Consider the following 25,173-nt stretch of genomic DNA (forward strand, 5'->3'; position numbering starts at 1 on the left):
CAAAGCAAACTTCAGCAGTCCACAAGCATGTCAACGATTTTAAACAACTATCAAATTCGAGAACTGTAAACTTATCAAAAACTTTAAAAAAATCCAAACTAATGGACATCTACGAGGAGTTCCAGTTCTACAGGAGTTACTCATTAACGAAACTTTAGATCACGACATCCCTAAATTCTTTACCATATTTGTTTAACTTTACGTTTTCAAATTTGTCTCACAATTTCGTTTTCCTCTCTCCCTTCCCCACCCCAACCGTACGCATTACGATGTAATAACACCCGCACAACCAGTCCGAGAAAGAAACCTCTGTCACAGTTTAGTTGATTTATGTGATCCGCTGTGATGTCGATTGTTGCTATCGTCTTTGTATTTCGTTCGCCATTTGTTATCTCATAACTTGACGGTAATTCTTTAATTTTTTAAACTTTGTTTGATTTTCTATTTGTATTTTAATTTCTATCTCCGTTTTTGTGCTTTTCAGTTGTGCCTGAAGAAGAGGAAAGTTTTCCTCGAAACATTGTAGCAATGTATATATAATAATATATACTAATACTAATAGATTATACTATACTAATATATACTATAATATATATAATATAGTCTTTTGAAAGCATTAAATAGCCTTTCTAACAATATTTAGCATTCTGAAAGTAGTTAATAGTCTTTTGGAAACAGTATCTTGTTTTTCCAAGCAGATAATAGTTTCTCCCAGCAGTATTTAGTCTTCTCCAAGCAGGTTGTAATCTTTTCTAGTAGTATATAGCGCTCTGGAAGCAGTAAGTAGTCTTATAGAAGCAGTATCTCGTCTTTCCAACCAGTTTGTAGTTGTTTGCTAGGACTATCTAGTCTTCTCCAAGCAGATTGTAATCTTGTCCACCAGTATCTAGCATTTTGGAAGCAGTAGGTACCTTTTTTGGAGAGCATATCCCTTCTTTTCAATTAGTTATTAGTCTTTTCTAGTAGTATTTAGCATTCTGGCAGCATTAGGTAGTTTTTTGGGAAGCATATCTCTTCTTTCCAAGCAGTTGTTAGTCTTTTCCAGTAGTATCTAACATTCTGGGAGCAGTAGATAGCTTTTTGGAAAACATATCTCTTTTCCAAACAATTATTAAAGTCTAAGAAACCACCGTATTTCACCCGAAAATATGCGTTTTAACCAAATGTGCTGCGGAAATATATCCTAGCACGGTTGATGACGTCACGTGGAAACTTTAAAGTGATTTTTCGGTAAGTTTTACACTTTTCCGCACTTTTTTTCTTTGTAACGGTTTACTTGAATGATTTCCCGTTGATTAAAAAAAATTGTCGTATTTTAAGCGACATGATGATTCTTGAATTATACCAAAAAATGATATATTTTATACGATACTCTATTTGTTAATTCGGAGATGTTGCCGGCCGCCTAGAAACATTCGAATTTAGCCGCATGTCTCCCAAGACGGTTAAACCCGAATGATTCTAGTTCTAGGTCTTCTGCTAGTTCTAGTGATAGTACTAGTGTAAAACTAGAACTAACACTAGACCTAGAACTAGGAACATTCGGGTTTAACCGCACGTCTCTCAAGACGGCTAAACCCGAATGATTCTAGTTCTAGGTCTTGTGCTAGTTCTAGCGATTGTGCTAGTGTAAAACTAGAACTAACACTAGACCTAGAACTAAAAGCATTCGGGTTTAGCCGCACGTCCCTCAAGACGGCTAAACCCGAATGATTCTAGTTCTAGGTCTTGTGTTAGTTCTAGTGATAGTACTAGTGTTTATTCAGGTTTCTAAAAGCTTTGAAAATAGCTTTGAAAAATTACACTGTGTAAACATAACTTTTCATTTTATTCCTCCGAATTAAAAAATAGAGTATAACTACATAAAATGCTCTCACTTCATTCACAAAGAAACGTAGTGAGACTATAATTAAATTGATTAATTTATTTTTTCTTTTTAGTGAATTTTATAAACAAATTAGTGCCTTGTTTGACCCGGACTTTATAAAACCGTACAGTTTTGACGAAGCTAAAGTACACAGTCCTCCTTTTCATGGTGGAAAAGAAGAGGATTACGAAGATTATGATGAAAATATCGATGATATTATAACTGATGATGTAATTTTTTTAATTGCTGCAAATTTTAATTAATTTAATTTTTTCTTCTCCTTCTTCCTCTGATCCTTATGCATGATGGCGTCGGATTAATTCTTCCACTTTTCCGGCTTCTTCTTTCCAGATCTAGGTCTTCCCCTTTTTTTCTTATCCTTATTCTTTGCTTCAAATACCTTTTTTACTATTGTGTTATATTCTATTCTAATTATGTGAGAGTACCAGTTTAGTTGCTTTCTCTCTATTTTGCTTATTATTTCCTCTTGTCTTATTTCCTCATTCCTTATCCTATCCCACTTCGTCTTCCCCACTATTTTCCATTGCTGTGATCTTTCCTTCTTGTTTATCTTGGAGTCTCCATGATTCACTGGCATATGTTAATATTGGGACTGTCACCTAGTTGTACACTTTCAATTTTATCTTTTTATCTATCTCCTTCCCAAAAATTGTTCTGTTTAGAGTATGATATATGTTGTTTGTTTTCCTTATTCTTGCATTTATGTCTAAATCTATCTTTCCATCTTGTGATATTATACTGTGATATAAACAGTGTCGTATCCAGAAAGTCTAAGTATAAGTACCTATATATTTTCTTTTGAAGTTTATCCAACACTTTTCGGGCGTAATTGTTATTGAAGGATAACTATCTTCTGCATACAATAGCATCATTCCATTTAATCTTATAGTATTTGTTAAATATGTTTTCAACAATTTTAGAGATGAAAATGTTCTCTCTGGAGTAGCTGTGCTTACTGGCAAGGTGCACAAAATTTTCAACAACGTATAAATATGAGGAGAGAATCGAATCACAAATTGATAATGCATTTAAAGGAGAATTGGGAAATTCTTTTGGTAAACTATTGTAAAATCTTCTAGTGATGGAACTAAACATCCAAAATCTTTGTGTGCAATAAATCTGTCGTCTAATTGCATTATGACATTATCTAAGAATGGAATGAAAACTGATATTTTGTAATATTCTTCTATAGTTTCTGTTTCAAAATTCGCTCTATTTCTTTGTTTAAGTACAAGTCTTGCTCTTTTCAATTGTTCTCCAAATATATTCCATATCAACTGTTTTCCTTCCAGAAATATATTGTTAAAAGATGTGTTAACATTGTTTAGCAGATTTTTTAGTTCTTCTATGCAATTTTCTGCAAGGGAAACTGCTTGAAACAAGTCGAATTTGAAGTAATTTTGGCAAGGGTAATGTGTATGCAAAAACAGCTTCCATAACTAAAAGAGACAACATAAATTCGGAAGAACTTAAAGAATTTTTCAACAATGTTACCCTAGATGATAATTCCCGAACTTTCCAAGTTGATATGTCTTCTAGAGCAGAACCTTCCTGCCTTAGTTTATGGCTGTTTATTTTCGTGTTGGTTTTCATCTCTTCTCTTTCGATTTCTATATTATTAATAGTTGCCATGACTAGTCTGTGGTTGGTTCCCATTTCTTCTGCTTCAGTATTTACCTCCTCAACTCTGTTTTGGAGATTCCTATGTGATATAATCAATAATACATTATTTTTTTCTTTTAGTTTATAATGATAACCAACGATGGTTTAGAAGCGTTATCAAATTTATTATTTGCACGATCAAAAACACATCATTACAAAGAGGAACATTTAGTATTCACCGAATCAAGCTTAACGAGTAAAATATTTACTGAAAAAGAAAATATCGATTACATAATCACGGATATTAATGAGATTTTTTACGTTGAATTGGGATATCCGGTTGCGATGCCACCAACTGAGAAGGAGTTTCGATTTATTGTTAGATTAATTTATATTTTAATCAAAAAATTAATAATTGAATTTGTAGTGGTCGTTAATTGATAAAGAAGCGTTTTTTTGGCACCACGAAAGTTATAAATGTACTATACAATATTTAATGATCCAATTTTACTCGGGAGATGAAGAAGTTACTAAAAATTTTAACACTAACCCGGTGATTGAAATAAATTTGCCGAGTCAAAGTGTTAACGTTCAAGCGGATGGAATCGTTGTACCAAGTCATCCAGACGATTGGACTGACCACATCATCAATAGATTTATGAGAGTTTATAGGATTAATGTTAAGAAATATTTAGGATATACTTTAGGAGTTTACATACAAAATATTACACGTGTTGAACGATTAAGAGTAGGTTGAGATGAACCAAAATTATTTTTATTTATTAATTTATTTTTTCTTAAAAGGTTATTGTTGATACAAATGGTACAAAACCCGTTTTTGAAGATTTTGCAAATCCTAAAACAGAAATATTGATTTTTGATAAAACAAATTCTTCCAAATTTGTTACTTTTAGTAGTAACACGTCGACAGTGGAATTTTGGTACATTGCTGTTTTACCGTATAAAGAAGATATTGCGGTAAAGAATTAAATTAAATAATTAAACAAATTTAATAAAATATTTTTTTTTTAAATAGGCTAAAAGAAAGCTTCGAGCTTTAAAAGGAGAAGACGATGATGATGATGAAGACATTGAAAATGAGCGTGAACGAATTGAAACTGTTGGGATTCAATATTTAAATAGTTTCATGATGTACTCATGTCCTATGTTTGTTAATGGGGAATTTAAGCACGATATTTGCACGGTAAATTAAATTAACCTTTTATTATACAATCATTTTATAGCGAATTTTGATAATTATCGATGAAAATTGTAACATCGAAAATTTTATCACAACTTCAAATATTGTTTTCTCAAAAACTAAAAGTTATTTTTCAAAACGTGTTGGATCATTGGAAAGAGGACGCTCTTATTAACACTTTGGAATATTTTCATACTTATATTCCAAGAATTGGATTTTATACGAATTTTTAAAACTTAATCGGGGAAAATTACAAAATTAAAAAAAATTGTTAATCATTTCAAAAATTTATTTCTCAAAAACTAAAAGCGATTTTTCAAAACGGCTTGTTGCATTAAAAAGAGGATACTTTAATTAATAATTTGTGATATTTCCACAAGGATCCTCCAAGAAATTAATTTTATAATGAATTTTGAAAGTTATCGATGAAAATTGCAACATCAAAAATTTTATCAAAACTTCAAATATTGTTTTCTCAAAAACTAAAAGTTATTTTTCAAAACGTGTTGGTTCATTGGAAAGAGGACACCTTTAATAACATTTTGGGAAATTTTCATGCTCATATTCCAAGAAATCGATTTTATACGAATTTTTAAAACTTAATCGGCGAAAATTGCTAAATTCGAAAAAATTGTCGATCATTTCAAAAATGTATTTCTCAAAAACTAAAAGCGATTTTTCAAAACGGCTTGTTGCATTAAAAAGAGGATACTTTAATTAATAATTGGTGATATTTCCACAAGGATGCTTCAAGAAATTAATTTTATAGCGAATTTTGAAAATTATCGACGAAAATTGCAACATCGAAAATTTTATGAAAACTTCAAATATTGTTTTCTCAAAAACTAAAAGTTATTTTTCAAAACGTGTTGGTTCATTGGAAACAGGACACTTTTAATAACATTTTGGGAAATTTTCATACTCATTCCAAGAAATCAATTTTATACAAATTATTAAAGTTTAATCGTCGAAAATTGGAAAATTCGAAAAAATTGTCGATTATTTCAAAAATTTATTTCTCAAGAACTGCAAGTGATTTTTCAAAACGGCTTGTTGCATTAAAAAGAGGATACTTTAATTAATAATTGGTGATATTTCCACAAGGATCCTTCAAGAAATTAATTTTATGGCGAATTTTGAAAATTATCGACGAAAATTGCAACATCGAAAATTTTATCAAAACTTCAAATATTGTTTTCTCAAAAACTAAAAGTTATTTTTCAAAACGGGGTGGATCATTGGAAAGAGGGCACTTTTATTAACACTTTGAGAAATTTTCATACTCATATTCCAAGAAATGGATTTTATACGAATTTTTTAAACTTAATTGTCGAAAATTGCAAAATACGAAAAAATTGTCGATCATTTCAAAAATGTATATCTTAAAAACTAAAAGCGATTTTTCAAAACGGCTTGTTGCATTAAAAAGAGGATACTTTAATTAATAATTGGTGATATTTCCACAAGGATCCTTCAAGAAATTAATTTTATAGCGAATTTTGAAAATTATCAACGAAAATTGCAACATCGAAAATTTTATCAAAAATTCAAATATTGTTTTCTCAAAAACTAAAAGTTATTTTTCAAAACGGGTTGGATCATTCGAAAGAGGACACTTTTATTAACACTTTGGGAAATTTTCATACTCATATTCCAAGAAATGGATTTTATACCAATTTTTAAAACTTATTTGTCGAAAATTGCAAAATACGAAAAAATTGGCGATCATTTCATAAACGTATTTCTCAAAAACTAAAAGCGATTTTATAAAACGGCTTGTTCCATTAAAAAGAGGATACTTTAATTAATAATTGGTGATATTTCCACAAGGATCCTTCAAGAAATGAATTTTATAGCGAATTTTGAAAGTTATCGACGAAAATTGCAACATCGAAAATTTTATCAAAACATCAAATAATAATAATAATATTTATTGAATAAGCATGCATAATACATTTTTCTCGTCAATACAATACAAAAGAAAAAAAATATTTATATTACATAATTTAAACACATCAACATCGCTTTATTAGACTCTTCAAATAAATAAATAATTGGTATTTCCTGATTCTAATTTAGTTACAAATTTCTGCACCGAATAGAACTCGCCTTCCAATAACATTCTCTTCATAGTAATTTTAAATTGACTGTTATTTAATGATCTTATTTCGGATGGTATCAAGTTGTATAAATTTATGCCAACATATTTGAAAGAATTCTGGGATTTTTCTATCCTATAGTACGGAACCTGAACATTTCCGTATCTGGTATGGTAGTCATGTATATCTGCATTTCGTGTATATAGGTGTTTCTACGTATGAATATAAGTCAAGCAGGGTATCGTTAAAATTCCTAATTTTTTGAAAATTGTTCTACAGCTTTCCCGATTGTTTAATTCCTACCACTAAATTCTTACCGCTTTTTTCTGCAGTTTAAAGATATCGATTATTTGACTAGATACCCCCCAAACTTCAATTCCATACGCTACCATACTGTGGAAGTAGGCGTGGTAAACGACTTTAGCTATATCTGATGATAAATACTTGGTCACAACCCTTAAACAATACAACGAACTTGCTAGTTTCTTTTTTAGTTCATTAATATGCTCTGTCCTGGTTAAAGTTTCTGACAAAGTAACAGCCAAAAATTTAGCACTTTTATTTGTCACATCATCGTTCATTCTTGTATAAAAGGTCAGCACCTTGGTTTTTTCGTCATTAAGTTTAAGTTTGTTAAAATTGAACCATCTTTTAGCACCGTTTAATGTTTCTGAAGTTTTAAATTTTAAATCGGTTATATTTCCGCCATAATTTATAAAGGACGTATCATCAGCGTAGAGACACAGTAAATCCGATTCAATGTTGAGTAATCTTTTTATACCTCCTTTCATTCCACACGCACTTATTTTTTCTATCAAAATTTTATGATCCACCAGATCAAACGCTTTGGTCAAGTCGCAGAAAGCAATTTGTGTAAACCTTTGTTCATCAAAACCGTCAAGAATCAATTGTAGAACACTTAGGAGAGCTGTAGTTGTCGATTTTTGAGGTTGGTACCCATATTGATATTTTGTTAGAATATTTTCCTCGCTTAAATGCGTCATAATCTTCTGCTTTATAATCGATTCAATAATTTTTGACATAGTTGGTAAGATAGAAATTGGCCAATATTTACTACAGTCATTTCAATCTCCAAGTTTCTTTATTGGGACTATTTTGGCAAATTTTAGTTCTTCTGGAAAAATTCCTTCAACCAGGCATTTATTTATAACCACCGTTAGTTGATTTATTATTAATTCGTTTATTTCTTTGAGTAGCCTTACTGACACTCCATATATATCTTTTGTATTTGTTGTTTTCAAACATCTTATTATTTTTATAATGTCTTCATCTTTGACTTGTTTGATATGATCGATACTATTATTTATTTTCTTCTTTATTAAAGAGGCTGGATCGATACTTGTATTTCCAATGCTGTTTGTAATCAGGGTTGATGTGCTAGTTAAAAAGTTGTTGATATTATCAACATCTATTTGGTAGTCTTCCTCATGCTTACATTTTATTTTTCCCGTTTCCTTCTTTGTTATTTCCCAGGCCGCCGCTATTTTATTATCTGAGTTATAAACATATTTACTTATAGCACTTCTCTTTGCTTTATCAACATGCTTTCTATATTCTTCTTTCAGGTGTTTGTATAACTTTTTGTATCTTTCATCGTTCGTCACATCAATTACTGTGTACAAGGCATTCAAATAATTTTTGTACTGATCTAGCTTATCAGTTTCCCATTTTATCTTTATGGTATCAGTAGATTTTCTCACACTTACCTTTGGAAAAGCTTCATTGTAGCAATTCATAAATGTGGTGTGAAAAAATGTGTAGCTTGCCTGAGCATCTAAGTTTTTATTACTTAAAGCACCCCAATCACATTGTTTTAATAAATTTTTAAAGTTACAAATGGTTTCTTCGTTTATTTTTCTGCACTGAATTATTTTTTGTATTTTCTGAACAACAGTGAAAATACCAACGATTGCGCCAAGTGATCCCCCAAATGAAAATCAATTGTATCTGTTTTATATATTTCCACGAATTTATGTGCAAAGATATTATCAACGCATCTTTTTCCTCCTACTCTGGATGGTTTGTCGAATACGGGTCATAAACCATATTTAGCCATTACTGCCATTAATCTATCACTCACGTTATACAAACATTACAGTCCCCCATAATAAATATGGTTTTGTGCTGTTGAGTTTCTGTCAGGTAATCAAGAATGCTTTCCATCCTATCAAGGAACTCTTGTTTATCTCCATTCGGTGGATGATATACCAGAACGACAATAATGTTCAATTTAGATATGATAATGGAACAAAATTCTAGACACCTTTCTTTATTATAGATTGACAAATCCAATGGTTCAAATTTTTGTTTTCAAATATTGTTTTCTCAAAAACTAAAAGTTATTTTTTAAAACATGTTGGTTCATTGGAAAGAGGACACTTTTAATAACATTTTGGGTAATTTTCATACTCATATTCCAAGAAATGGATTTTATACGAATTTTTAAAACTTAATCGGCGAAAATTGCAAAATTCTAAAAAATTGTCGATTACTTCAAACATTTATTTCTCAAAAACTAAACGCGATTTTTCAAAACGGCTTGTTGCATTAAAAAGAGGATACTTTAATTAATAATTGGTGATATTTCCACAAGGATCCTTCAAGAAATTAATTTTATAGCGAATTTTGAAAATTATCGACGAAAATTGCAACATCGAAAATTTTATCAAAACTTCAAATATTGCTTTCTCAAATATTAAAAGTTCTTTTTCAAAACGGATTGGATCATTGGAAAGAGGACACTTTTATTAACACTTTGGGAAATTTTCATACTCATATTCCAAGAAATGGATTTTATATGAATTTTGAAAACTTAATCTGCGAAAATTGCAAAATTCGAAAAAATTGTCGATTATTTCAAAAATTTATTTCTCAAGAACTGAAAGTGATTTTTCAAAACGGCTTATTGCATTAAAAAGAGGATACTTTAATTAATAATTGGTGATGTTTACACAAGGATGCTTCAAGAAATGAATTTTATAGCGAATTTTGAAATTTATCGATGAAGATTGCAACATCGAAAATTTTATCAAAACTTCAAATATTGTTTTCTCAAAAACTTGGAGCTATTTTTCAAAACGGGTTTGTTTATTGGAAAGAAGACACTTTGGGAAATTTTCATCCTCATATTCCAAGAAATCGATTTTATATGAATTTTGAAAACTTAATCTGCGAAAATTGCAAAATTCGAAAAAATTGTCGATTATTTCAAAAATTTATTTCTCAAGAACTGAAAGTGATTTTTCAAAACGGCTTCTTGCATTAAAAAGAGGATACTTTAATTAATAATAGGTGATATTTCCACAAGGATCCTTCAAGAAATTAATTTTATAGCGAATTTTGAAAATTATCGACGAAAATTGCAACATCGAAAATTTTATCAAAACTTCAAATATTGTTTTCTCAAAAACTAAAAGTTATTTTTCAAAACGCGTTGTTTCATTGGAAAGAGGACACTTTTAATAACATTTTGGGAAATTTTCATACTCATATTCCAAGAAATTAATTTTATACGAATTATTAAAGTTTAATCGTCGACAATTGCAAAATTCGAAAAAATTGTCGGTTATTTCAAAAATTTATTTCTCAAGAACTGAAAGTGATTTTTCAAAACGGCTTCTAGCATTAAAAAGAGGATACTTTAATTAATAATTGGTGATATTTCCACAAGGATCCTTCAAGAAATTAATTTTATAGCGAATTTTGAAAATTATCGACGAAAATTGCAACATCGAAAATTTTATCAAAACTTCAAATATTGCTTTCTCAAAAACTAAAAGTTCTTTTTCAAAACGGATTGGATCATTGGAAAGAGGACATTTTTATTAACACTTTGGGAAATTTTCATACTCATATTCCAAGAAATTAATTTTATACGAATTATTAAAGTTTAATCGTCGACAATTGCAAAATTCGAAAAAATTGTCGGTTATTTCAAAAATTTATTTCTCAAGAACTGAAAGTGATTTTTCAAAACGGCTTGTAGCATTAAAAAGAGGATACTTTAATTAATAATTGGTGATATTTCCACAAGGATCCTACAAGAAATTAATTTTATAGCGAATTTTGAAAATTATCGACGAAAATTGCAACATCGAAAATTTTATCAAAACTTCAAATATTGCTTTCTCAAAAACTAAAAGTTCTTTTTCAAAACGGATTGGATCATTGAAAAGAGGACACTTTTATTAACACTTTGGAAAATTTTCATACTCATATTCCAAGAAATGGATTTTATACGAATTTTTAAAACTTAATTGTCGAAAATTGCAAAATACGAAAGAATTGTCGATTATTTCAAAAATGTATATCTCAAAAACTAAAAGCGATTTTTTAAAACGGCTTGTTGTATTAAAAAGAGGATACTTTAATTAATAATTGGTGATATTTCTACAAGGATCCCTCAAGAAATTAATTTTATAGCGAATTTTGAAAATTATCGATGAAAATTGCAACATCGAAAATTTTATCAAAACTTCAAATATTGTTTTCTCAAAAACTAAAGTTATTTTTCAAGACGAGTTGGATCATTGGAAAGAGGACACTTTTATTAACACTTTGGGAAATTTTCATACTCATATTTCAAGAAATGGATTTTATACGAATTTTTAAAACTTAATTGTCGAAAATTGCAAAATACGAAAAAATTTTCGATCATTTCAAAAATGTATGTCTCAAAAACTATGCGATTTTTTAAAACGGCTTGTTGCATTAAAAAGAGGATACTTTAATTAATAATTGGTGATATTTCCACAAGGATCCTTCAAGAAATGAATTTTATAGCGAATTTTGAAAATTATCGACGAAAATTGCAACATCGAAAATTTTATCAAAACTTCAAATATTGTTTTCTCAAATACTAAAAGTTATTTTTCAAAACGTGTTGGTTCGTTGGAAAGAGGACACTTTTAATAACATTTTGGGAAATTTTCATACTCATATTCCAAGAAATCGATTTTATACGAATTTTTAAAACTTAATCGGCGAAAATTGCAAAATTCGAAAAAATTGTACTGGATAGTTGCCGGATATATACCACTAATTACGATTAATTTATTAATAACTTCTTTAAATAGGTTTTAGAATCAAGTACCACATCTCGTTTAGAATGCGAATGCCCCGAAGTTGGTGGTCCGTTAGCACCAAGCTTTTTCAGCGTTTCATATAAAATTTATGGAATAGTTGATATTTCAACAAATTTAGAATTATCTGTCCACTTCATCGTTGTAATTTTCACATTAATTGCTATTTTTATTTATTGTTTCTTGTTGATTTTATGGCCATATCGAAGTAGACCTTCCGTAATAATAATAATAATGATACCAAAAACAAAAAAATTAATAATTTATTAATTGTTAGGATTTAATTTATTTTTTGGGAGATAACGCCAAACAAAGCCGATTTGGTTATTTAGTTAGAGTAACAACAGCTGATTTTAAATCGTCCGGAACAACAGCTCATATTGGTATTCAACTTTATGGATCTATTAGTAATAGCAGGGTATTAATAATTAATTAATTTGATTTTATTTATTAATATTTTCTTTGGTGATTTTTTTAGAGGCACATCTTAAACCATCCCGATCCGTTTTCGCGATTACTTCAAACGGCCAGTGTTAATCATTTTTTAATCGCAACCGATGAAGCGTTAGGAAACATCGTTCGTTTAGAATTATGGAGCGATTGTTCCGGATTTCGCCCGGAATGGTACTGCGAAAGCATCCGGGTCTACGACGTCCAAAGTTACATTTCGTGGCACTTCAACGTCCAAAAAAGATTCAGCGTCACCTCCGGACATTACAGCCATTATTTCGTCAAACCAACTCATCCATCCGAACTTACAATTAGAACACCTTGGTTATTTTTTAATTCACATCACGGTGGTAATCACACTTGGAATATTTTAGATACGTAATGCAATAATAAATTAAAAATGATTAAAAATAACACATTTTGTTTTAGATCCCATGATCAATATTGGTCTTATCCACAACGATTAAGTATCATGTTAACGCACGTTTTAGGAACTTTTGCTTTCGCTCTGTACATGATTCACCCACCGATTTTTGAATATCAGGATGGAATTGGAATTAGTCGGTTTAATGATGTTTGGTTTATTATAAAAACGATTGTTATTGTTACTATTGTGGTGGCTCCTGTTAATTATGTTTTAGCTTGTTTCTTACGGTAAGAAAATTTAGAAGTTTAACATAAAAATATTTTTATTTCTTTTAGGGGAAGTTATAAATCAGGAAGATTTCGTGGTAGATACGGTTATTTCCCAACTTGGTACAGCACCATAACTCATATATCTCTATTTATAATAAACACACTCTGTCTGATGTATTGCTTGGTTTACGGCCCATTTATTTCTTCGGTGGTGGCTCACGATTGGATTTTGGTCGTCGTAATATCTTTATTAATCAACATTTTTGTTTGCGAAAATTTATTCTTAGCGATACACTCATTAATCCATCTATCATTTTATTCATTAAACGCTTGGGTTCCCGCCGTTGGCACAACATATCTATTTAGAGAAATCATATTCGACGTGGAAAATCAAAGAAGATTTTTATATCGCCATTTAGATAGGAGTGGAATTCGACCTTACATTTTACCTATGTATAAGCCTTTGGGTGGTGATCTTTTCGTGGTACTAATAATAAGTGATTGTGATTTAATCATTAATAAAATAATTTTTTAATTTAGAAAAGAAAACGTGAAATTAAGGATAAATCAGCTATGAAACGAACTTACAAAAATATTTACTACGTTTTTATAATGCTTATATTCCTGCTTGTTTTAATAAGTTTTTATCGAGATGATAGAGCGGCGCATTTTAGTAAACATTTGGAAGATATCTTCGTGTATGGGACATCTGCCCCTAAAACACCTAAAGGAATTTACAATGTTACTACACACGATGAGTAAAAAATTATTAAATAAAATCATTAACCTTTCAGTACACGCGCTTAGCCATCATACTGTCCATAGAAATACCACATAACTTTTAGCGTAAAAGTTGTAGCAAATTTTACCCTTTACACATCGTTCTCTAACACTTTTGCTCTCAGATGCATCAATGTAGAGAAATATTCGAAAATCTGAAAAAATTAGAAAAATTCGTAGTTTCACAAGTGGGTAATGGAACAAAACGGTATTCCGAGCATGATACAGAACAACTTTTAGAACAAAAGTTGTAGCAAATTTTATCCTTTACACATTGCTCCTTAATACTTTTGCTCTCAGATGCATCAACGTAAAGAAATATTCGAAAATCTGAAAAAATTAGAAGAATTCGTAGTTTCACAAGTGGTTAATGGAAGAAATTGGTATTCCGAGCATGAAACAGAAAAACTTTTAGTACAAAAGTTGTAGCAAATTTTACCCTCTACATATTGTTATCTAACACTTTTGCTCTCAGATGTATCAATGTATGAAATATTCGAAAATCTGAAAAAAATAGAAGAATTCGTAGTTTCAAAAGTGATTAATGGAAAAAAATCGGTATTGAGAGCATGAACCAGAAAAACTTTTAGAACAAAAGTTGTAGCAAATTTTACCCTCTACATATTGTTATTTAACACTTTTGCTCTCAGATGTATCAATATAGAGAAATATTCGAAAATCTGAAAAAATTAGAAGAATACGTAGTTTCACAAGTGGTTAATGGAAAAAGTCGGTATTCCGAGCATGATACAGAAAAACTTTTAGAACAAAAGTTGTAGCAAATTTTACCCTTTACACATTGTTATGTAATAATACTTTTGCTCTCAGATGTATCAATGTAGAGAAATATTCGAAAATCTGAAAAAATTAGAAGAATTCGTAGTTTCACAAGTGGTTAATGGCAAAAATCCGTATTCCGAGCATGATACAGAAAAACTTTTAGAATAAAAGTTGTAGCAAATTTTATTTTTTACACATTGTTATCTAACACTTTTGCTCCCAGATGCATCAATGTAAGGAAATATTCGAAAATCTGCAAAAATTAGAAGAATACGTAGTTTCACAAGTGGTTAATGGAAAAAGTCGGTATTCCGAGCATGATACAGAAAAACTTTTAGAACAAAAGTTGTAGCAAATTTTACCCTCCACATATTGTTATCTAACACTTTTGCTCTCAGGCGTATCAATGTAGAGAAATATTCGAAAATCTGAAAAAACTAGGAGGATACGTAGTTTCACAAGTGGTTAATGGAAAAAAATCGATATTCCGAGCATGATACAGAAAAAATTTTAGAACAAAAGTTGTGGCAAATTTTACCCTTTACACATTAGCTTTGTTCGTTGAGACTGCACTACTCTGCACGACATGGCACTAGTATGACGTCATAGTGCAATGAAGTGTAAGTAAGTGCAATGTCTTGTCAATTGAGTGCAGGACAGAAAAGTGTGTAAACCGTGGTTGCAACGAACAGATTTTTATCAAAAAAAGTGTATAATATGTTGAGGTTTCAACTTTATAATAATATTCTTTTCTTTTTATAATAACTTTATTACAACTTAAGCTGTTCATATACAAGCACCACCAACAGCTTTAATTTTATCTTCTGCAGATTTCGCGAAGAATTTGGCCTTAACAATGACGGGCTGATTTGAAATTCTTCCTTTGCCTAATAATTTATAATAACCTTAAAAAAAGTCCATTTATCTATCTACTATCTGGTCCATTTTCTGCTGCCTCTACTGGGATTGAATGTACTCTGTTCTCTAATACAACAAATATTAATTATTATAAGGTTTTATTTCTTAATATTTAATATTAATATTAATTATTACAAAACACGCTTATATTCCGCCATTTTCGTTACACTGAATTACACTGCACTTATTGAACTTAATTGAAAGCAGGTGCAACAAAATCTGCACTAAGTTGCACTGCGCATGGCCCAACGAACAGTGTGAGTGCAACTGCACTAAACTACACTATCCCCAACGAACACACAACATCTGCACTAAACTGGTTAGTGCAAGTAGTGCAGTCCCAACGAACAAAGCTATTGTTATCTAACACTTTTGCTCTCAGATGCAGAATGTAAAAACATATTCGAAAATCTGAAAAAATTAGAAAAATTCGTAATTTCGCAAGTGAGTAATAGAAAAAATCAGTATTCCGAGCATGATACAGAAAAACTTTTAGAACAAAAGTTGTAGCAAATTTTACCCTTTACAGATTGTTATCTAACACTTTTGCTCTCAGATGTATCAATATAGAGAAATATTCGAAAATCTGAAAATTAGAAGAATTCGTAGTTTCACCAGTAGTTAATGAAAAAATCGGTATTCCGAGCATGATACAGAAAAACTTTTAGAACAAAAGTTGTAGCAAATTTTACCTTTTACACATTATCATCTAACACTTTTGCTCTCAGATGTATCAATATAGAGAAATATTCGAAAATCTGAAAACTAGAAGAATTCGTAGTTTCACCAGTGGTTAATGGAAAAAATCGGTATTCCGAACATGAAACAGAAAAACTTTTAGAACAAAAGTTGTAGCAAATTTTACCCTTTACACATTATTATCTAACATTTTTGCTCTCAGATGCATCAATGCAGAGAAATATTCGAAAATCAGAAAGAATTTGAAAAATTCGTAGTTTCACAAATGGGTAATGGAAGAAATTGGTATTCCGAGCATGAAACAGAAAAACTTTTAGAACAAAAGTTGTAGCAAATTTTACCCTTTACACATTATTATCTAACACTTTTGCTCTCAGATGTATCAATGTAGAGAAATATTCGAAAATCTGAAAATTAGAAGAATTCGTAATTTCACAACAAGTGGTTAATGGAAAAGAGTCGGTATTCCAACCATGATACAGAAAAACTTTTGGAACAAAAGTTGTGGCAAATTTTACCCTTTACACATTGCTATCTAACACTTTTGCTCTTAGGTGCCTCAATGTAAAAAAATATTCGAAAATCTGAAAAATCTAGAAGAATACGTAGTTTCACAAGTGGTTAATGGAAAAAATCGATATTCCGAGCATGATATAGAAAAACTTTTAGAACAAAAGTTGTAGCAAATTTTACCTTTTATACATCGCTATCTAACACTTTTGCTCTCAGATGTATCAATGTAGAGAAATATTCGAAAATCTCAAAATTAAAGAATTCGTAGTTTCACAAATGGTTAATGGTAAAAAATCGGTACCCCGAGCATGATACAGAAAAACTTTTGGAACAAAAGTTGTAGGAAACTTTACCCTTTACGCATTGCTATCTCACACTTTTGCTCTGAGATGCATCAATGCAGAGAAATATTCGAAAATCTGAAAATTAGTAGAATTCGTAGTTTCACAAGTAGGTAATGGAAAAATCTGTTTTCGAGCATGATACAGAAAAACTTTTAGAACAAAAGTTGTAGCAAATTTTACCCTTTACACATTGCCGTCTAACACTTTTGCTTTCAGATGCATCAATGTTGAGAAAAATTAAAAAATATGAGAATTACTATGTTACATATTTTTATTGCACTGTCACTAAAACTAACCGTCTTGAGAGACATGCGGCTAAATCCGAATTATTCTAGTTTTAGGTCTAGTATTAGTTCTAGTGATAGTGCTAGTACAAAAATAGAATTAACACAAGACCTAGATCTAGAATCATTCGGGTTTAGCCGTCTTGAGAGACTTGCGGCTATATCCGAATGTTTCTAGTTCTCGGTCTAATGTTAGTTCTAGTATTGCACTAAAACTAAAACTAACACTAGCCCGAGAACTAGAAACATTCCGATTACAAAAGAGATTACTCTAGTGTTGTCAAATTTAAATTGCATGGACTGATAGTTAGCACGCGTATATTGAAAGGTTAAATAAAAATGTATTAAAACAAAACTTTTAGGCTCTATGAATACTTAAATAAAACGCTAATATTAGCAATAACCCCAAAAAGTTGGTATTGGCCTTACATGGTAGCAGATTCCGGCTTAATTAGCGATATCAACAACAAATACATAGGAAATGTACGAATAAGACAACAAAGGGCGATGGATGTTAGGTGCCCACAAGCAATGGTAGCGAGTATGTTTGATATGGATAAATGTATTAGTGCTTTGGATAATTACCCAATATTAAATGCATCATATAATAACGCTTTGAAACATAACAATAGTATGTGGTGGTTTCACGAGGAAAAATCTTCAAATTCTTACACCGGATCTTTAATGATTTATAACGGAGATGGTTACACCGTAGATATTGGTAAAACTAGATCAAACGCGCTTTATAGAGTAAGGTTATTATTCGATAATAAATGGCTTGATGAACGAACTAAATTTATTATAATCGAATTTCTGTTGTATAATGCAAATACTAATTTATTTGCCGATGTTAAATTAGCTTGGGAAAGAGAATCGAAATACATGTACCCATCACAAAGAGTAAGTTAATATTACATAGTCATAACCAATTTAATTCAAATTTAATTTAGATAATTACAGCGAAATTATTGAATTTGAGCGAAAATTGGAACAAATTGAACATCATTTTCTTCTTGGTTTATATTTATATAAGCTTTAGGATATTAATTTTTCTGATACAAGCAATTTTAAACAGATATTGTGGAATATTTAAAAGTTGGCGTGAAGTTGGACTCCTAATTTTCTGCATTCTCAACATTTGCAGCATCGTTTTGTTTATTCAAAGGAACATTGCGATTAATTCGATGTTGGATGAACTAAAACACGCCGATAGAAAAAAATTTATATCTTACAGCCACGTTGTCTTAATCCACAAAGACCTCGAAGTGATTTTGGGCATCATGATCTTTATAATGATCTTAATGCTTATTAATTTTTTGGAAATTATTTCTTGGACTTCAACCGTTACTAAAACAATTCGAAAAGCGTTCCCACTTTTCCTTACATTATGCGTTTACATCACCGTTTACATGTTATATTATGCGATAGTGACTTTCATGTTTTACGGAAACACTCTGGAAGATTATCAAAGCTTTTCAAGATGTTGCATTAATTTCTTTTTGATGTTAAGTCGGTGTAATAAACCTGATGCGGGACAAACCATATGGGAACAATCCGCAAGTATCGTTATTTTTGAAAGTTTTTTGATTGTTGGGACTTTTTGGTTTATTAAAGCACAATTTTTTATGGGATGTGCTTGGTATTTAAATTCTTGTAAAAAGGAAGGGTCTGCAATGCGGAATAATTATACGTTCCATAATTATCTGAGGGATAAATTTCAAGCGTTTAAAATTAAATGGAGGCTAAGGTAAGTCTTTAATCCTTAATTATTTGATATATCATAAAGTGAGCTTACCTTGGACTTAATTTTTCTTCATATTTAGTTTTCCACTGTTGGAAAAGATTAATTATTATTGAAAAAAAACTAAATATTGTTAGAAAAGACTAAATTCTGCTGGCAGAAGATTAAATACTGTTTAAGCACACTAAATATTGCTGGCAGAAGACAAAATACTGTTGGCAAAAGACTAAATACTGTTAAAATAGACTAAATACTGCTGATAAAACACTAAATATTGCTAGCAAAAGATTAAATACTGTTGGAAAAGACTAAATACTGTTGGCAAAAGACTGAATACTGTCAAAAAAGACTAAATACTGCTGACAAAACACTAAATATTGCTAGTAACAGATTAAATACTGTTGGAAAGGACTAAATACTGATGGCAGAAGACAAAATACTTTTGGAAAAGATTAAATATTATTGAAAAAAAATTAAATATTGTTAGAAAAGACTAAATTCTGCTGGCAGAAGACTAAATACTGTTTAAGAACACTAAATATTGATGGCAGAAGACTAAATACTGTTAGCAAAAGACTAAATACTGCTAACAAAACACTAAACATTGCTAGCAACAGATTAAATACTGTTGGAAAAGACTAAATACTGATGGGAGAAGACAAAATACTTTTGGAAAAGATTAAATATTATAGAAAAAAAACTAAATATTGTTAGAAAAGACTAAATTCTGCTGGCAGAAGATTAAATACTGTTGAAGAACACTAAATATTGCTGACAGAAGACAAAATACTGTTGGCATAAGACTAAATATTGTTAAAATAGACTAAACACTGCTGACAGAACACTAAATATTGTTAGCAAAAGATTAAATACTGTTGGAAAAGACTAAATACTGATGGCAAAAGACTAAATACTGTCAGAAAAGACTAAATACTGCTGACAAAACACTAAACATTGATAGTAACAGATTAAATACTGTTGGAAAAGACTAAATACTGATGGCAGAAGACAAAATACTTTTGGAAAAGATTAAATATTATTGAAAAAAAAACTAAATATTGTTAGAAAAGACTAAATTCTGCTGGCAGAAGACTAAATACTGTTTAAGAACACTAAATATTACTGACAGAAGACAAAATACTGTTCGTAAAAGACTAAATACTGTTAAAATAGACTAAATACTGCTGACAGAACACTAAATATTGCTAGCAAAAGATTAAATACTGTTGGAAAAGACTAAATACTGATGGCAGAAGACTAAATACTGTCAGAAAAGACTAAATACTGCTGACAAAACACTAAACATTGATAGTAACAGATTAAATACTGTTGGAAAAGACTAAATACTGATGGCAGAAGACAAAATAATTTTGGAAAAGATTAAATATTATAGAAAAAAAACTAAATATAGTTAGAAAAGACTAAATTCTGCTGGCAGAAGATTAAATACTGTTGAAGAACACTAAATATTGCTGACAGAAGACAAAATACTGTTGGCATAAGACTAAATATTGTTAAAATAGACTAAACACTGCTGACAGAACACTAAATATTGCTAGCAAAAGATTAAATACTGTTGGAAAAGACTAAATACTGATGGCAGAAGACTAAATACTGTCAGAAAAGACTAAATACTGCTGACAAAACACTAAACATTGATAGTAACAGATTAAATACTGTTGGAAAAGACTAAATACTGATGGCAGAAGACAAAATACTTTTGGAAAAGATTAAATATTATTGAAAAAAAAACTAAATATTGTTAGAAAAGACTAAATTCTGCTGGCAGAAGACTAAATACTGTTTAAGAACACTAAATATTACTGACAGAAGACAAAATACTGTTCGTAAAAGACTAAATACTGTTAAAATAGACTAAATACTGCTGACAGAACACTAAATATTGCTAGCAAAAGATTAAATACTGTTGGAAAAGACTAAATACTGATGGCAGAAGACTAAATACTGTCAGAAAAGACTAAATACTGCTGACAAAACACTAAACATTGATAGTAACAGATTAAATACTGTTGGAAAAGACTAAATACTGATGGCAGAAGACAAAATAATTTTGGAAAAGATTAAATATTATAGAAAAAAAACTAAATATAGTTAGAAAAGACTAAATTCTGCTGGCAGAAGATTAAATACTGTTGAAGAACACTAAATATTGCTGACAGAAGACAAAATACTGTTGGCATAAGACTAAATATTGTTAAAATAGACTAAACACTGCTGACAGAACACTAAATATTGCTAGCAAAAGATTAAATACTGTTGGAAAAGACTAAATACTGATGGCAGAAGACTAAATACTGTCAGAAAAGACTAAATACTGCTGACAAAACACTAAACATTGATAGTAACAGATTAAATACTGTTGGAAAAGACTAAATACTGATGGCAGAAGACAAAATACTTTTGGAAAAGATTAAATATTATTGAAAAAAAAACTAAATATTGTTAGAAAAGACTAAATTCTGCTGGCAGAAGACTAAATACTGTTTAAGAACACTAAATATTACTGACAGAAGACAAAATACTGTTCGTAAAAGACTAAATACTGTTAAAATAGACTAAATACTGCTGACAGAACACTAAATATTGCTAGCAAAAGATTAAATACTGTTGGAAAAGACTAAATACTGATGGCAGAAGACTAAATACTGTCAGAAAAGACTAAATACTGCTGACAAAACACTAAACATTGATAGTAACAGATTAAATACTGTTGGAAAAGACTAAATACTGATGGCAGAAGACAAAATAATTTTGGAAAAGATTAAATATTATAGAAAAAAAACTAAATATTGTTAGAAAAGACTAAATTCTGCTGGCAGAAGATTAAATACTGTTGAAGAACACTAAATATTGCTGACAGAAGACAAAATACTGTTGGCATAAGACTAAATATTGTTAAAATAGACTAAACACTGCTGACAGAACACTAAATATTGCTAGCAAAAGATTAAATACTGTTGGAAAAGACTAAATACTGATGGCAGAAGACTAAATACTGTCAGAAAAGACTAAATACTGCTGACAAAACACTAAACATTGATAGTAACAGATTAAATACTGTTGGAAAAGACTAAATACTGATGGCAGAAGACAAAATACTTTTGGAAAAGATTAAATATTATAGAAAAAAAACTAAATATTGTTAGAAAAGACTAAATTCTGCTGGCAGAAGATTAAATACTGTTGAAGAACACTAAATATTGCTGACAGAAGACAAAATACTGTTGGCATAAGACTAAATATTGTTAAAATAGACTAAACACTGCTGACAGAACACTAAATATTGCTAGCAAAAGATTAAATACTGTTGGAAAAGACTGAATACTGATGGCAGAAGACTAAATACTGTTTAAGTATTGGAAAAGACTACAGTCGTTAGATTTGCAAAATTTATGTCTATTAAGTTTGACACACGATTTCTAAAAAAAGTAGTACAGCACCCTTGGCAAGTAATTCTAAAAGATGGCCTGTTTAGTCAAGTCTAATTAGAACTAACACTAGACCGAGAACTAGAAACATTTGGGTTTAGCCACACCTCTCAAGACGGCTAAACCCGAATGATTCAAGTTGTAGGTCTTGTGTTAGTGCTAGTGATAGTGCAAGTGTAAAACTAGAACTAGAAAGTATCGGGATTAACCCAACCCGGAATTTACAACCCACCCTCTGCTCCAAGCCCAACGCGACATTTAAGAAATTCACACTGGTTTAAATGTTAATTAACCTAACTCAAGTGGAATTACTACACAAAATTCTGAAATAAATTAGTAAATTAGGTGGATCCGAATGTAACCTTTAAAGAGGGGGGCCCCACCCCGCCCCACAGAATCGAGTGTTGTAGCAGCAATTTTTAAATCTGTAATGAAAGGGACACAGAAAGATATCACTCAACAGCAGAATAGTTTCAGTAGATAGTCTTCAGCCAGTATTATTGTAATCTCCAAGTACTTGGTAGTGTTTTAGCAGCAATATATAGTCTTCTAAAAGCATTAAATAGTTTTTGCCAACAATATCTAGCTTTCTCCAAGCAATTAGTAGTCTTTCCAACAATATTTAGCATTCTGGAAGTAGTTGAAATAGTCTTTAGGAAACAGTATCTTGTCTTTCCAAGCAGATAATAGTTTCTCCCAGCAGTATTTAGTCTTTTCCAAGCAGGTCGCACTCTTTTCTAGTAGTATATAGCTCTCTGAAAGCAGTAAGTCTTATGGCAGTAGTATCTCGCCTTTCTAATCAATTTGTAGTTGTTTGTTAGCACTATCTAGTCTTCTCCAAGCAGATTGTAATCTTTTCCACCAGTATCTAGCATTTTGGAAACAGTAGGTACCTTTTTTGGAGAGTATATCTCTTCTTTCCAAGTAGTTATTAGTCTTTTCCAGTAGTATTTAGCATTCTGGCACCATTAGCTAGCTTTTTGGGAAGCATATCTCTTCTTTCCAAGCGGTTATTAGTCTTTCTAGCAGTATTTAACATTCTGGAAGCAGTAGTAGCTTTTTGGAAAGCATATCTTTTTTCCAAACAATTATTAAAGTCTTTGAAAGCTGTAAGTAGTCTTAGAAGCTGTATTCCGCGTGTCCAAGTAGATCAGAACCTTTAACAGCAGTGTTTAGCGTTCTGGAAGCAATAGGTATTATTTTAAAAACAGTATCTAGTCTTTTCCAAGTAATTTGTGGTCTTTTCTGCAGTATCTAGCATTTTAGGTAACTTTTTGAAATAGTATTTCCTCTTTCCAAGCAGTTCTTAGTCTTTAACTAGCAGTATTTAATCTTCTGATAGCAATAATTAGTCTTTTGTCAACGGTATCTAGCATTCAGGAACCAATAAGTTAAAGAGGGGGATAGGACATCATGGCAGAAAACAAAATACTTTTGAAAAAGATTAAAGATTATTGAAAAGAAGTAAATACTGTTAGAAAAGACTAAATTCTGCTGGCAGAAGACTAAGTACTGTTTAAGAACACTAAATACTGCTGACAGAAGACAACATACTGTTGACAAAAGACTAAATTCTGTTAGAAAAGACTAAATAATGCTGACAGAAGACTAAAAACTGCTGGAAGAAGAATAAAAACTGCTGACAAAAAACTAACTACTGTTGGAAATGCTTAATACTATAGAAGTCACAAATCAAACAACTAAAGTCGTTAGTTTTGCAAAAAAAAATTTTAGTTTTATTGAGTTAAGGTTGAAAGAAGTTATGTCTATTAAGTTTGACACACGATTTCTAAACAAAGGAGTAGTACAACATCCTTGGCAAGTAATTTTAAAAGATGGCCTGTTTAGTCAAGTTTCCAAAATGGTACACACTTGCCATTTGTCTTTTCATAAAAAATATTATTGCCTGTTTTTCTGCAAAAAAACACGTTATTTAAAAAATTCATACTTCCGTATGCTATTTGTATTTACTCTTTATTTCCTCTTAACTTTGTTAGAAGATGTGCAACTCAATATCTACGAACTACAAAATGTGGTTTCAACAAGATGGTTTCTTTTATGTCTTGCAAAACGATTGTTTCGTTTCGAATAAGGTTAACCTAAAGACAAAATTAAACAAAAGGAATTATTAATTTTATTGCATTGTCTTAAAACTAAATAAAAAAACTAAATTTTTCCTAGTTGTGCAAATCTCTTTGCATTTATTTCTTCTGCTGCTGTATAAAGATTGTGGCGCAGTTCGGCAAGATTTTCAATCGCAAAATAGGAACCCCGTTGGCTAGACCAGAGTGTTATTGCTTATTATTTCCGTAAAACATTGAGGAAAATGTTCAGAGATTTGCATACACTTCTACAAATACTGCAATTTGGTTGAAAAAGATGGATTAGTTAACTGATTCCAGAAAGTTCAGAATCAGTTCTAAGTATTTAGACAACGTTGAGGTTAGACTTTATTCTATTGTCATACTTACAATAGATTCTGAAAGATTCTTGTGTTATTCAAAGCTGCATTTTGAAACTTTCCAAACCTATTCCATTTGCATTATTACACTTTTTGGCAAATACTAAAACTTATCAGACTCAGTTTTGAGTGTTCACATAAAATTATGCAAGTTGGCAGGAACTGTTTCCAGAAATTATTATTGTAATTACTTCTTTCCATCTTTATATTTAGTTACAAAGTAATT

General features: G+C 30.5%; 1 protein-coding gene across 2 annotated transcripts in view; it reads left to right on the forward strand.

Annotated features, from left to right (window-relative positions):
- The window catches only part of LOC111417517 (uncharacterized), a 41,945-nt gene that overhangs the window by 14,082 nt on the left and 2,690 nt on the right, over positions 1-25,173 (forward strand). Inside the window, exons 10-22 of one of the 2 annotated variants that reach the window (XM_071194884.1) lie at positions 1,941-2,097; positions 3,632-3,868; positions 3,918-4,238; positions 4,295-4,468; positions 4,527-4,694; positions 11,887-12,111; positions 12,170-12,310; positions 12,371-12,720; positions 12,772-12,996; positions 13,045-13,462; positions 13,519-13,736; positions 17,659-18,196; positions 18,247-19,043. In XM_071194884.1, the coding sequence (XP_071050985.1) occupies positions 1,941-2,097; positions 3,632-3,868; positions 3,918-4,238; positions 4,295-4,468; positions 4,527-4,694; positions 11,887-12,111; positions 12,170-12,310; positions 12,371-12,720; positions 12,772-12,996; positions 13,045-13,462; positions 13,519-13,736; positions 17,659-18,196; positions 18,247-19,043 (3,969 nt within the window). The remainder of the gene's footprint in view (positions 1-1,940; positions 2,098-3,631; positions 3,869-3,917; positions 4,239-4,294; positions 4,469-4,526; positions 4,695-11,886; positions 12,112-12,169; positions 12,311-12,370; positions 12,721-12,771; positions 12,997-13,044; positions 13,463-13,518; positions 13,737-17,658; positions 18,197-18,246; positions 19,044-25,173) is intronic. The other variant, XM_071194885.1, reaches the window with a different exon arrangement.

Source organism: Onthophagus taurus, chromosome 3, assembly GCF_036711975.1.
Source record: "Onthophagus taurus isolate NC chromosome 3, IU_Otau_3.0, whole genome shotgun sequence".
NCBI lineage: Eukaryota > Metazoa > Arthropoda > Insecta > Coleoptera > Scarabaeidae > Onthophagus > Onthophagus taurus.